This window comes from Dendropsophus ebraccatus, chromosome 4, assembly GCF_027789765.1.
Source record: "Dendropsophus ebraccatus isolate aDenEbr1 chromosome 4, aDenEbr1.pat, whole genome shotgun sequence".
Taxonomy (NCBI): Eukaryota; Metazoa; Chordata; class Amphibia; order Anura; family Hylidae; genus Dendropsophus; species Dendropsophus ebraccatus.
In genome coordinates, this window is record NC_091457.1 from 124370619 (window position 1) to 124384935 (window position 14317).

The 14317-nt window shown below is 41.7% G+C and overlaps 1 protein-coding gene across 13 annotated transcripts in view; it reads left to right on the top strand.

The window, feature by feature from the left end:
- The first annotated feature begins 246 nt into the window (after positions 1 to 246).
- Positions 247 to 14317, top strand: part of CADPS (calcium dependent secretion activator) — a 372569-nt gene continuing 358498 nt past the window's right edge. For 12 of the 13 annotated variants that reach the window (XM_069966958.1, XM_069966959.1, XM_069966951.1 and 9 more), the window contains exon 1: positions 313 to 791. In XM_069966958.1, coding sequence (XP_069823059.1) covers positions 456 to 791 — 336 coding nt within the window. In that variant the 5' untranslated portion in view covers positions 313 to 455. Of the gene's footprint in view, positions 266 to 312; positions 792 to 14317 lie in introns of those variants that run through there. The other variant, XM_069966947.1, reaches the window with a different exon arrangement.

Sequence of the window (14317 nt, forward strand, 5' to 3'; positions counted from 1 at the left end):
GGGTTATACACATATTGGTCCTGCCCCAGCATCTCCTATTGATCTCATGCTCTTAGAACACATCTCATTCCTCCCTGGTCATCTTCCTGTATCCTCAAGATTTATTGGCCTGTGGTCAAAGAGCAGGCAGGAGGCACCATCTGCTGCAGCACATTAGCAGATTACAGCTACAAATTATCAATGGGACAGCCCCCATCGGCAGTATTTTGTCTCTATCCGCTTTCCTTTCTCCAGTAAGAGTGCAGGGGAGGAGAGAGTTAAACACGTAAGCACTGCCAATGCCTAGTCTGCACTTAGCTGCAATATCAGGTCCTGCTTGATCTGGAGCGAGCTGCTGCCTCCAGCACAGGATTATTAGGGTGCACGGTTCTCTAAAGCCCCTCTTCTTCCTCTTCTTCCTCTTCTTCTTCTTCTTCTTCTTCTTCGTTACCCATCAGCGCTCAAATCCTAGCAAGATGTTGGACCCATCTTCCAGCGAAGAGGAATCGGATGAGATAGTGGAAGAAGAAAGCAAGGAGGTGCTGGCACCCAGCACAGGGGCCCGGCTCTCTCCTAGCAGGACCAGCGAGAGCTCTGGGGGGCTGCAGCCCAGCAGTAGGAGCAGCAGTGTCCGACCATCCAGCCCCAGTCCATCAGTGGTCAGCGAGAAGGAGAAAGAAGAGCTGGAAAGGCTGCAGAAAGAGGAAGAAGAGAGAAAAAGGAAGCTGCAGCTCTATGTGTTTGTCATGAGGTGTATCGCCTACCCCTTCAATGCCAAGCAGCCCACCGACATGGCGAGGAGGCAGCAGAAGGTGAGAACAATAGGGAAGGGGACCCCCTAAAGTCTGGGGGGATCATTATGATATTGTATCAATGGCAGTGTCATCATCAGGTCACATCCTTTGCAATAGCTTTTGAAAAGAGCTGCACGTCATGGTGATGCAGCCACAGGGCTCGTTATATGGCTGTCTGAGAAGAGGTTCTGCAGCAGCCAGATGGTGGGGGAGGTGTGAGCCCTGTAGGCTTTTATAATATGTGTGATATAATATGCATGAATGTACCGTGCAGGATGGAGACGTGGAATGTGGCCCAACTTGATTGGAAGGAGCAGATGTCCAGCAATAGCCAGGCTCTTACATAATGCTTGGAATAAGCCAGGAAGCTACGGAATATGGCAGGGTCACTCAGGCTCATGGTTTGTATGGGCAGGAAGCGAAGCCGTACATTGCTGAATATTGAGGACACAGGCACCAGCTGGTTTCTGTTGCTGCAGATAATACAAGGGGGGAATGCATTGATTTTTGCAGCTTCTTTGGGTGTACGATAGAAGAGTACATAAACTGGAGCTATAGAAATCACATCATCTGCGCCCTCCCATAACCCAGCTCTTCCATAGGCGTCACCAGCACCTGATCCATGCAACAGCGCCACCTATGGCCCAGCTGGGTGCATGGAGAGGGAGGGATGAAGCTGTGATCTGATACAGGAAGCGATCATTTGTTTATCTCATATAGCAGGTTCATTCATAGAAATGTGGCTTGGCCTGGATGGTTCTTACTGCATCTGGACTGTAAAGACTCTGCAAATCCTATGTCTTCTGCTGCAATATACTGTACATATACATGCTTTATAGACTGTTGTTTAAATCTATATACACATGAGAAGCCCTTTTGTAGGGCCAGAGAATCATTGAGTAAAATAGTCTCAGTGCTGTGTGTAGCCAATGTCATGAGGCTGGAGGAAGATCAAGAGTAAGGGATCATTTGGCTGAGCCTCCGAGCCTGTGAAGGTGCTTGTAGTGTGATGGAAATTGGCCAGACTCAGTGTATGACTTCACAATACATCAAAGATATTCCCTGGCTATGGAGCAGCCCCATCCATAGCGGCTTTGCCTTTGATTTTATGGCATTAATGGAAATCCAGACAGACCCCTTGGAGATTGACAACTATACCCTGTAGGAACATACAACCAAATAGTGCAGCAGTCACATTATTTGGCAGCGTGTCCTTGTCATTCGCTTCCAATTGTAATTGGCTTGTTGGAAAATATCAGTGATGTTATACAAAGCATCCAAGCACTGTGGATTCTGGTTAAGGTTGTGGTGGACTATTCCACTACTAGGTAGACATGATGTACATCAAGAAACAAGAAGCAGCCATAAAAGCTTGCACTCTAAATAAATTTAAGAAAATCAACATTAGTATAGAAACTCTATCTCTGACTATATACAGCTCAAATGTAGAAAGGCTGGGTTCGGTGTCGGCTGTTGTGTGTACGTATATGAGAGGTAACAGAGTAAGGAGAAATAATAACTAAGGGATTCGAAAGATCTATTGTCTTCTATTCCTATGGCTAAGCATTCTGTTTGTATGTACAGTAGGTTTATTTCAGATACAGCCTCTTCCATTATAGCTTAATGGATCCATCTTTCCGTGTACATCGGCGTAAGAACAGAATCAAAGACTGATGTCATAGCCATCAGAATTAAAACCTAGTTTGTAATGTATGATGAATAGTACTGGCCATATATCCATATCTCATGGGTGCCGGCATAGTCTCCTGGGACCACAGGGGACTGTTGCATGCGTCCTAGGTTTTTCATGTGAAGGTTATGTAGGAATTGAGTGATGGTTGTCTTGGGACATTAGTCATTGTGATGTAGCCATGTAGCAGGTAGCCAGCCTCAATATTCTATTGTAAATTGACATAAGCTCAGAAAAAAAACCCATAAGTTCCAGCAGTGGGCTGTTTAACAGATGAAGCGCTGGGACTATTCATTAATGTGACACCACAGCAGACCTGTGTTGCAATGTATGATACAAATCAGACTGCCGTTGTTCTCTAGGGATGTGCTTGTCTGAGCTGATAGCTTGGACCACTATTTCTTCCAGTAATGTATAGGCTTATATAAGCAAGTAGGTTATCTGCCCCTGGATCTCTCGAAAAATCTCGAAATCTCGAAAGATAATTCTAACAATAGTCATATGGATAAAAGAGAGCCTTTAAAGGGCCAGTAAACTACATGAAATATAGGTTGGCTGTGAAAAAAGGGATACTAACAACATCTGTATAGACATACGCCCTTACAGATGGTTTTACATAGAACTGCAGCTGAATTTACTGTTTTCTTAAAATAAATCGGCTATGTGTCTATTGTGTTCAGTGGGAATACAGATCCGTTACACAATGTGGGGGTGGATTGTTAATACCGATACACCAATCAAGTGTGCCAGACCCTGCTCAACATGTGCCCTATGTACTTATCCACAGGGCACATGCATCAGGTTTGACCATGATAAATGAGAAGCCTCTAAAGTACTGCTCACATTTAGATGTTAGAAAATGGTGTTCATCAATATGGGATTCAGCCCATGAATGGTTTGTAAGCATAGAAGGCCTTTTAGGAACAAGTCTAAAGGTGTCATAATTACTAAGCTTCCAGCAATGGAAAAGGCAGGGACATACCTGGATATACTTGTATGAAACTTGGGTGACCAAGTGACTAAAGAAGTTTACTACAGCCTCCAATATGGCCGGTATTGAAATTCATAGTAAAAAGTGCAGCTCTAGGGCACATACTGCTGCTTGAAAAAGTAAAATATTGTGTGGACCAAGAGAATTAAAGGGGTTATCCAGCACTACAAAAAGATGGCCACTTTTCCCCCTACTGTTGTCTCCAGTTCAGATGCTGTTTGCAATTAAGCTCCAATTACTTCAATGGAACTGAGTTTCAAAACCCCACCCAAACTGGAGACAACAGTAGGGGGAAAGTGGCCATGTTTTTGTAGCACTGGATAACCCCTTTAAGTTTAGTTTTCTTGTTAGCCGATTATTATTCATAGGGTTAAATGACAAATATATATATATATATATATATATATATATATACACACACACACACACACAGAGATGTTTCAGGCTGAGACCAGGCTCAATGTAAAAATGAATGTGTGTAGGTAATATTTCCATTTAAGCAAAGCATACAGTATGCAGGCCTTGGCCAGTTTCCATATGAATACATAAATATAAGCTGTAAGGTCTGATAGGTCCCTTAACCAAGAGGTGGTATAAACATATATCTTAGTGTCAGCAAGAACATTAATGAAGGAGGTGAATATATGATTCAAAAATAAATCTAGAAAAAGTGGACACTTAAAGGGCTCCTATGGGAGAACATAAACACAGCTCCATTAACGGAGCACATGACATGCTCTAAATTGCTAATGCACTCATTGTTTCATTGTTGCCCCCAAGCAAGGAGCAAAGAGGATGGAGGGTCAGGGGCAGAGTTTATCTTATGCATATGGGCAAAATAAGAGTGTAGACCCCTATGTTATCCCACATTCCCTCTTCTACTTTGGTTCCCAAGATGGGTTAATATATTACACTATAGAAAAGGAATTTATATACTTCCAAGTGTAAAGTCATTAGCCACATTCATTTCTGTAAGAGACTTGTGGATGTGTGTGACTATCGCGTTACAAACATTCAGGCAGTTCATGACTACATCCAATACAATGCATGTAGTATGGCCCCTAGGTAAAGCACATATATCCAATTTTTTATTTTTTATGTTATTTTCATTCTTGAATTTGTTCAGATGGGTGGAGTGCCAACACTTTGCCAGAGCTACAATGCTACAATACACAATGAAAAACAATGGGAAGCAGACAGTGCCATACACTGTGTAGTGGCCAAGCTGGGTTACTGCCTCACAGTAAATGAAAACTGACTTGCAGTAACCCAGTTCGGCCACTGCACAGTACAGAGCTGTTTGTTTTTTTTCACTGTGTATACAATACCTATGTCCCAGCTTTGGCAAACAGTTGATTGGTAGAGGTGCCAATCTGCTATAGATAACCTATATTGAGGATAGGTCATCAAGATATTTTTATGGAACATATATGTTTGGAAAACCCTTTAAATACTGTATAACCATCACAAAATCAGCTGGAGATTTTTTCCTAATGTGTGAAAAAAGGGGGCGTGGGGTCTTTTTTCCCTTTCTACTAATATTTAATATAAAAATCCAACACTAGCGCTCCACAATACTGGTAAAATATACTGCTAGATGGCTGGGTGGGACCCTGTTTGCCCCCTAAAAATGCTTCCAGTGCAATAAATATCATAGAAAAAATAATATTTTCTACCTCCATGGCTTTCTGTTGTGATAGTGAGTGTTGTGCTCATCACTCTGAACCAGTTAGACGTGTCCCTTTTCATCTGACAGTGTGAATTGAAACTGCAGCTCCATCCCCCTGCTCCCTGTTTTCTCCTTTTTTTTATTAGATAGGGTCTACAGCTATCAGGATGGTGAGGAAGATGGTGGTTTATTATAGGTTATATATTTAACAAGGTTTAATGTGCAAACTTAAATATTATTATATAAGAATGCATATTGCAACAAACTCACACAAGCATGATATGGGGTGAGGGTGGATTCTGATATAACTGAATGTCCCACCTGACTGCAGGCATACTTACCAAAACTTACTGCTCCATAAAGTTCTACGTTGCTGTTAGTTCAGCATATCAGACCTGCCATCAGGCCAGGAAATGTGTCTGTAATACGCACGCCTGTATTACACTTGTGTGAAACAAGCCTTATATACTGTAAAGTGTTCACAATATCTGAACATATGCTAGTTTGCATATGCCATATTAATTTGACACGTGTTTACAGAGCCAGCATCATCTATTACAGCACAGTTTTGCATATTATTCCCACTAGGAAAGGATTTCTTATTAGGGATTCGCATTATCTGCACATGGTATAGGATTTCCTGTGAATTCCACCTATACAATTTAACCAAATCAAAATGAACAATCCCCAGATAGAAACTGTTGTTCACGTTTTAAAATTTGATTTGAAATTTGATTGAGTGTTTTCTCAGTTGATGGATAAAACCAATGATCGGGCTGGATCAGCGGCTGTTTATTCAATGTCTGGAAAACATTTAGGCTATGTTCACACCACGCCAATAATAAAGAAAAGGCGGACGATTTTGATATTTAAAATAACATCCCTTTAACTGACTGCAATGGCAATGCATTGCAGTCGATGGGAAGACGGACATCCAATGCACACAATGCATTGAATAACGGACGTTTTTACTGCGGACGTCAAAATAATGAACATGATGATCATTTTCGGATGTCTTTTGCAAACAGCAGACGTTTTTTATAAGTTGTTCACACACAGTTTTTCTTTTGTCACCGTTCATTCTCCGTTTTTACTATTAAATTCAATGGACTTTTCAATTAAGACACACCCAAAGGCCAATTAGTAACTTCAAACTAAAATAATGTGCAAACACCAGTTATTGCACTAAGGGGAGGCCAGGCTGCTAAATAACGTCCGTTATTTTAGACTCACAATAACGGATGTCATTTTAAACAGAGCGTTGTGTGAACATAGCTATATTCTGGGAGTAATTTTCCTTCTTGTAGTTGACATTTTAGTCACTTTTATAAGTTTTGCTGAAATTCCCTATTTAGGCTATGTTCACACTACGGATGAGACCGGTCTCAGCCCGGATCATCACGGCCGGTACTTAAGTACGGGCCGGATGATCTTTCCTCCGTGGAGCTCTGATGCGGGCGCATCAGCACGCGCCCACATCAGAGCTTCCCATAGCACAGAGTGAAGCAAGCGGCCGGAGCCGCTCGCTTCACTGTGTGAACTGCCAGGTCCTTCTGCGGACGGAATTCATTGAATTCTGTCCGCAAATAATGGACCTGTCAGTTGTTTGCGGCGCCGCATGGGAAGCGGCCGGAGCGTAAACAATGCTATGTTCCACCCCGCAAATCTACGGCTGTAGTTCTGCGGCGAGAACTACGGCCGCAGATTTACGTAGTGTGAACATAGCCTAAAAATGTACGCTAGTGCATAAATAACATAGCTAGTATGGTTAAAAACGATATAATGCGAAAATGCTGTATGACATATGCTATATGACACTATTTTGTTCTAAAAGTTTCTTTAGCCTGTTTTGAAGCCCTTAAAGGGGTTATCTAGGATTAGAAAAAGTATAGCTACTCTCTTACAAGAACAGCACAACCCCTGTCCTCCGGTTGTGTGTGGTATTACAGTTCATCTCCATTCACTTCAATAGAACTCAGCAGTAATACCACACCCAAACTGAGGACAGGAGAGGAGCTATTTCTGGGGAAGAAAAAAAAAACAGCAATGGATGTTTATTTCAAGCCATTTGCAGCAGCTCATGAGGTAGACCATTCCACAGATTCACAGTTTTTATGATAAAGAAAACTCTGGAGATTAACTTTTTTTTTTTTTTTTTCAATAGAATTCCCAAATATCATATTATTGCAATAATCCCCTTCAGACAGGGGATCGTTCCAATGGGGTTGTCCACTTTGAACAACCATATTATGTTAAAGGGTCTCCAGGTGACTGATAACCTGTTTGTAGGGTGCCCTGCAGATGAGAACTTTAGTGGTCAGATGAAATGTGGCATTATACATAGGGCGAGATTTATCAAAGGGTGTAAAATTTAGACTGGCGCAAACTGGCCACAGCAACCAATCACTGCTCAGCTTCCAGCTCTGGTGAAAGGAAAGAGGAGCTGTGATTGGTTGCTGTGGGAAGTGTGCACCAGTCTAAATTTTACACCCTTTAATAAATCTCCCCCTATAGTGTTTTATTAGATTGTTGCACTAGTCAGCAGAAATATATAGACTCTATGATGGAATCTATGAGCATTTCTATATATTTTGTCAAAACACGCCTACTTCTTGAAAATGTAAGGTAGAGGGTGATTTATTATTATTATTTTTTGCCTGGGGTTATTGCTCTCCAGCGAAGAATTAAGCAGATTGATGTATAGTTTGTAGAGGGAAACTAATTAAAACTTGTAATTTATTGATCTAAATCCCTGCTCATTCTCAACTTAGGAGTCCAGTGGAAGGTTATACTCAATAACAGACAGTCTTTTCCGTATGAATCTTTATATAAATAGATGTCAGTCAGTAGTACCGCCCATTGGACTCCTAACCCCACAACGAGCAAGAATGTAGACCAAAAAATTTCACGTTATAATAGAACCTTTCCCACAAAATTTTATATCAATTTTAGCAGCTTCTACTTCTCTACAATGTACTTTGTGCAGTTTCCACTGCATTTTAAATGTTACCCCTTTAGGCTAATGTTTTAAAGTGAATGTTCTGCTTTGTTTTTTTCACATAAACAGATGAGCACCAGTGCGGGGATGCTAGTGGTGCAGTCCTCTTTTGTACTGCCACCCGATTCTTGCGCATGGTGACAGTCTATTCCCAAGCACCAGCCTGGCACGAAGCACTGGAGGCACGCCCGCCGCCCCTCAGTGTGTTGATCTCCCCTCCCCTCTGTGAAGCAGCTCCATTGATTCTAATGGAGTCGTGTCACAGAGTGGAGGGAGTTTCTTCATACTGGGGGCCGGTGCTCAGTGAAAAACCTAAATAACTGTGGGGCTCACACAAACCTTTTCACAAAGCTACTACATGGTAATCATATGGGCAGGGCTCCATGGATGATCACTTGGATTGTATGTGCAGTCTTTTACTTCATATTCCATCATATGTTGGTTGCACATCATCTATAACACGTACGACAAACAAGGAATTTTTGTGAAGGTTAAAACTATGTGATCTGCCAATGAACAAGCATTTGTTAGCTGATCGCTGGGTCCGTTACACAGGGAGAATTTTTTTTACACAATGCAGGAAAGTACATACCGTAGACCAAGCCACGCAAGTTTTATACAGTGCTTGAAGAGAATGGGACAAGCCTTGAGTGGTCCCATTTCCTTTTGATATTTTATGGTCTCTAGATGAACTTCACTATTAGCAAACAAAAAGATGAACAGTTTTATATCTTGAAGATGGTGGTGGAAAAACCATGTTACTGTTCCTTGGCATAACATGTACAAACTGTATGCAATCTGCATCCAGTTATATGGAATGATTTGTGATATTGACTCATCATGGACCTTGTTCTGTGGAAACTCTATTCTATGTGAGCCACGTCTTGGTGACAAGTCACTTTTCCAGTATAGTCTGTAGGAATCCGCTGATCTGAGGGACCAATCTGTCATCTAATCTGACTCCACAGCTAATCTGCAGTTAGAACCATAGGTCACACGGGACATTTGTTTAGGATTTCACTCAGTTACAAATGTGTTTCGTCTTATGTTGCACATAAAGAATACTAAAACCCACACATACTTGATGACCGCTCCTTTCTAGTTAAAAGGGGTTTGCCATAATGACAGCTTATTACCTATCCATAGGATTGGTGAAAAGTGAGTGATTGATGGGGTCCAATTGAGTATGTGCACTGCCACAACATTTAAAGGGAACCTTTCACATGAACATGCTCTATAAACTGCCAGGATTATGCTATAGAGCAGGAAATTGATGTATAGTTTTGTGAGGAAAGATGCAGTGGACATTGTAATTTACCCATGAGTCCCATGGGTTGTCCCAATCAGTGATGGACAATTATTAATGTTTACAGATTCATATAGAAAAGAATGTCAGTCACTGAGTAGGACCTCCCACTGGACTTCTTAAAGGGTCTGCGTCAAACTAGGTCTATACTGATGCTTTATATTAAATAAAACCTACTTCAAATTTACAAGCATTTCTGAAACAGTATAGTTTGAAAGATATACTCAAAAAATCCCCCATGTTCCTGCATTGTTTAGATATGCTGTTGCCCTTGGTTAAGGCCTACCAGGCATCCACTTGATTGGGTCACTCAGTTCAATTGCAGTCACATGATCTGTCCCATTAGTGCTGGCAGTTGGTTTTCACTTCACATACAAGCAGGGACGTAACTACCACCATAGCGGCCATAGCGGCTACTACAGGGCCTGCTGCATGGCCAAGTGCCAAGTGGCCCCCTCCTGCAATACACTGAGCCCCAGAGCCATCATCATTTCCAGCACCAGTGGCCGAGTGGGCCCTCAGGGTGCTGCAAATGTCTATTTAACTGTAAGCACTCCTGATGAGCACTTGCAATTTAGGCTGCATACCCGCGCGGCTGATTCATTACAGCGCGGCGCTTATGAATACAGTCTCCCCCGCTCCCAGCATCTAATTACAGATGCTGTCCGGGCGCGGGGGGCTCCAGTACATGGATTCCACGACGGATCACGGAACGTGGGAATACAGCCTTAATGTTAAAGGTTATGTCTACACTTGACGGGTTTGTGGTCATTCGGGGGAGGGGTCCCAATCAAAAGTTTGCTATGGGGCCCAACCATTTCTAGCTATGCCCCTGTGTGCAAGCAAGAGGGATTGTGGGAAAGTGTCTGCACTGTTGCATGGCAACAGCATGGTCACAGTTCTGAGAGGAAACCTAGGGAATGAATAGATCCCTGGGGAAGAAAAAAGTTACTTTATTAAAAACGGCACATTTCTTCTCCTTTACATATATGTATGTGGTACACATCTGATTATACCTTCCTTGCTTCGTAACACTACTCCTTTAACCTAAAATAAGCTGCATAGACTGCTGAAAGTTTCTGCACAAAGGTACATACCAATCTGCTCAATAACATGCTGTCTGCAGCTCAGATGACTTATTAAATGTGACAGTATCCCTTTAAATTTTATGGGATGACTGAATACAGCAGAACACTATGCTCGGCTTTTTTTTTTTTTAAGCCCCATAGAGTTAGAATGAAGTGTCAATGTGCATACTTAAGGCAGGAGCACTCGGGACACTTATTCTTGTCATCAGTGAATGTCACTACCAAATAAATGGCAGCTTTCTATACTGTGGTTGGTGTTATTATAGTATAATCCCTATAGTTATCATATTGGGAACTAGGCTTGATGCATCAACTCTAGCAGTGTGCCCCAGATATTAGGGCTCGTAACCATATTATATTTGAAGTATCCTGACTGTACCAACACTATTAAATACCCCTTCCCCATATATATATATATATATATATATATATATATATATATATACCATCTACACAACCACTCCAGAACCATAAAGTAGGCCATAGTGGAAGCTCCAGAAGCTATAGAAAAAGAATAGATAAGTAGCCTAAAGAGGTCCTAACCACCCCAAGCAGCCATAAGTCATACATCAGATGACAATGCTGTCAGTCCTGAGATACAATGGATCATGGGTGTATAAACACATGAGGTCTACAGACAGTCCCGGGAGTGAGACCTGCCAATTCTCTATGACAACGTACACTACAATGTATTTTTATCCCATACACAAAGCAGATCATGTTTTCTGTATGATATATTATCCATAAAACAAGTCCAGGGTCATTGTATTATACATACAGTCCCATTGGTCACTATAACAGACTTTATGCTGCACACCAGCTCTGTAGAAGGGTTTCGGTCGATGCAGCTAATGCTGCTATTTTAGCCCTGAGGACCGCCCCTCCCCCGCTGATACTGGGAGATAGCATACACAACATGATTCTGTGCATAGAAATTGTGATGTCTTTCTGCTTTCACATAACCTGGGCTTTCACAGCGAATTCTTGGAAACCATGGGGGTATACAACTACAGAGATGTTTCTATCTCGTATCTGACTCACAATTCTAAAGATCAAAACTAAGAATTGTCAGAAGATGCCGCTGCCTCTGCATTGTGTCACAGCAGAACATACACGCTAGATACTGCTTGGTGTGAAGCTACTTAAAGAAGTTCTGCAGAAGCTTCACTGTGTACAGCCCCAGCTGCTGCAGAACCTCCTTGACTTGTATTACAGGGGATGTATAATAAGGTGTAAGATGCCACCATTTCAACCACAGCACCTATAGGACTCTATTAACAACACATGGCTCCATATACAGGATAAGCAACTCAATGAAATTGTATATACAGTGGTGCCTTGGATTACGAGCATAATTGGTTTGCGGGACTATACTTTTAATTCAAATCTACTCTTAAACCAAAGCAAATTTTCCCATAGGAAATCACTGAAATGCCGACAATTGGTTCCACACCCCACAAATAATGATTCATTATTCTGAATAACATGTAAAACAGATGAAATAAACAATAAGAAACAGCTAAATATGTCATAATATAAGTTACTGTACAGGATAGCACTCAGCATGTGGTGTATAATGTATAGTAAGTGCATAAACATGAAAAACAGCAGCAATTTATAGATACAGGATGGAGCTGCAGATCCCCATAATGGCTAGGATGAGAAACACAAGGGCGGACAGAGACTGCAGGGAGCATGGAGGCATGAGCAGGGCAGATGTGGGCACATACATGCAGGGCTCTCTGTCCGGGGAGAGAGGGGTTACAGCTAAGAAGAGATTACCTCCACAGTCCTGTCCCCTGATGTAAGCCACAGCCTGAAGTGGATCTTCTATGATTTGGAAGGTGAGGGAGACTTCCTGGGTCAGAGTACAGTGCTGTAGACCCCACTCTGCAGACCATGCCCCTCCTCCACTCCCCCTCCCACCCAATACAGGGAGCTCTTAAACCAAAGCAATGCTCTTAAACCAAGTTACAATTTTGAAAAGCTGTGAGCTCTTAAACCAAAACGCTCTCAATCCAAGTTACTCTTGAACCAAGGTACCACTGTATTGTACTATGGCAGCCTCTGGACCCTGGTGCCAAAGCAGTGCTAGTATGTGATTATATTTACAGTAGACAGGAGTGTGCCATCTATATGATGATGTAAGGTCTAGAAGCAATAGGCAGCCCCAAACTTTAGGCTATACCTATACTCCCTATCCCTATTTTAATTCAGATAGGAATGTCAATGTATGTTCTGTAACATAATATACTGTACTGTGCTATATATTACATGTTATAAACTTCTGTGAAATCTTAAGTTATAGGGTACTTTATAATATAATATATATATCTCCAAGAAAATCACTGTGGCACAGTGATTTTCTTGGTTGTATATTGAAGCACCTGTGGTCACAAGGGTGTACACTGGCTGGCACCACAAGATTTTTCATTAGAGTGCTGCACTACATACTACATTGGTATATATATATACTCTCTTGGTGTTTCCTACAATTGTCTCTACCCAGCTTGATGCTGAATACAGCTCCCTTTGGCCTCACCCCATCCCCTACCTCCAGCAATGTCCTGTCAATCGTATGAGTCATTTGTAGGACAGGCTGGCAGCTGTCCCTACCCTTACTTAACAGGCCCTGTTATAAGGGAGAGAGGCATAGAATTCTTCCTGTATTGTTATGCGGAACAGCATATTGTACAGAATGAAGCAAGCAATAGTTACAGGAGAAAGTGAGGTTAATAAAACCTTGCAAAGGGTGCAAAGATCTCAATCGGGGCCTACAGCCTAATGGTCCCATCTCCCATACCATTAAACACTGGTATTATAAATGGCATTTTCTGATACAGACTGTGTAGTATGGGCCCGGAGCTTCCACTTACACCTCTGAATGCACCAACCATGGCAGCCCCAATAGTGAAAACTTACACATGCATTTTCATATAGAGTGTAGGTGATATGATAGCAGTATTTCACACTAGGTTCACACTATGTAAAAATAGTGGTCGTCTTTCATGGCCATCATTGTGCAAATAATGTCCATTATTTGAAAAAATAACAGGCGTTCTTTGCGCAATGACGGCCCTTATTATGAAAGACGCTCATAATTTTTACATAGTGTGAACCTAGCCTTAAGGAGTATTCCAGTCCAAGAAAAAGAATTTTAAGTGTCTGTGTGCCGCCATAAAAATTAAAAGCACATAAGCCTGCACTAATCACCCACCATTGATGTTCCAATGGCTCTTGGTCCCCACCACTCACTGCTGTTTTGATAATGGGAACATATCGGGAAAGGCAGATGTTTCGCAACATGATCATGATCATTATTAGCAGCCGTCTATAAAACAAGAAGGCCGCTTTTGACCGATTTGTTCCTGAAGTGGGAACATAGCCTATAAGTCTGACTCCTCCACAGTGATGATAAACCATAGACAATATTGTTGGGAAACTTGTTTTTTCTTTTCTTTTTTTTTTCCTTTTCATGAACTAGAAGGCCTTTGCGTCTATATCTTACAAATATCCAAACCAATGTTACTTGGTTACAAGGATAAGATGTCTGCAATGAGAAAATACATTCTTTGAACCTATCTGAACTGACAACAATGTGCTGTCTATGTGGCAATGAATAGACACAGAGTGCTGTAACCTTGCTTCTCCCAGGAGTGCTTGGTGGCTGGAAACCCATTAGGGAATCCACTCTTTGCATCTGAATGTAGTCTAAACTTTCATATGAAAGGAATAAAGTTTTATTCTGTGCATGAGCAATAGTACATAATACAGAATGATGCAAATCTAAAGAATAAAAGGA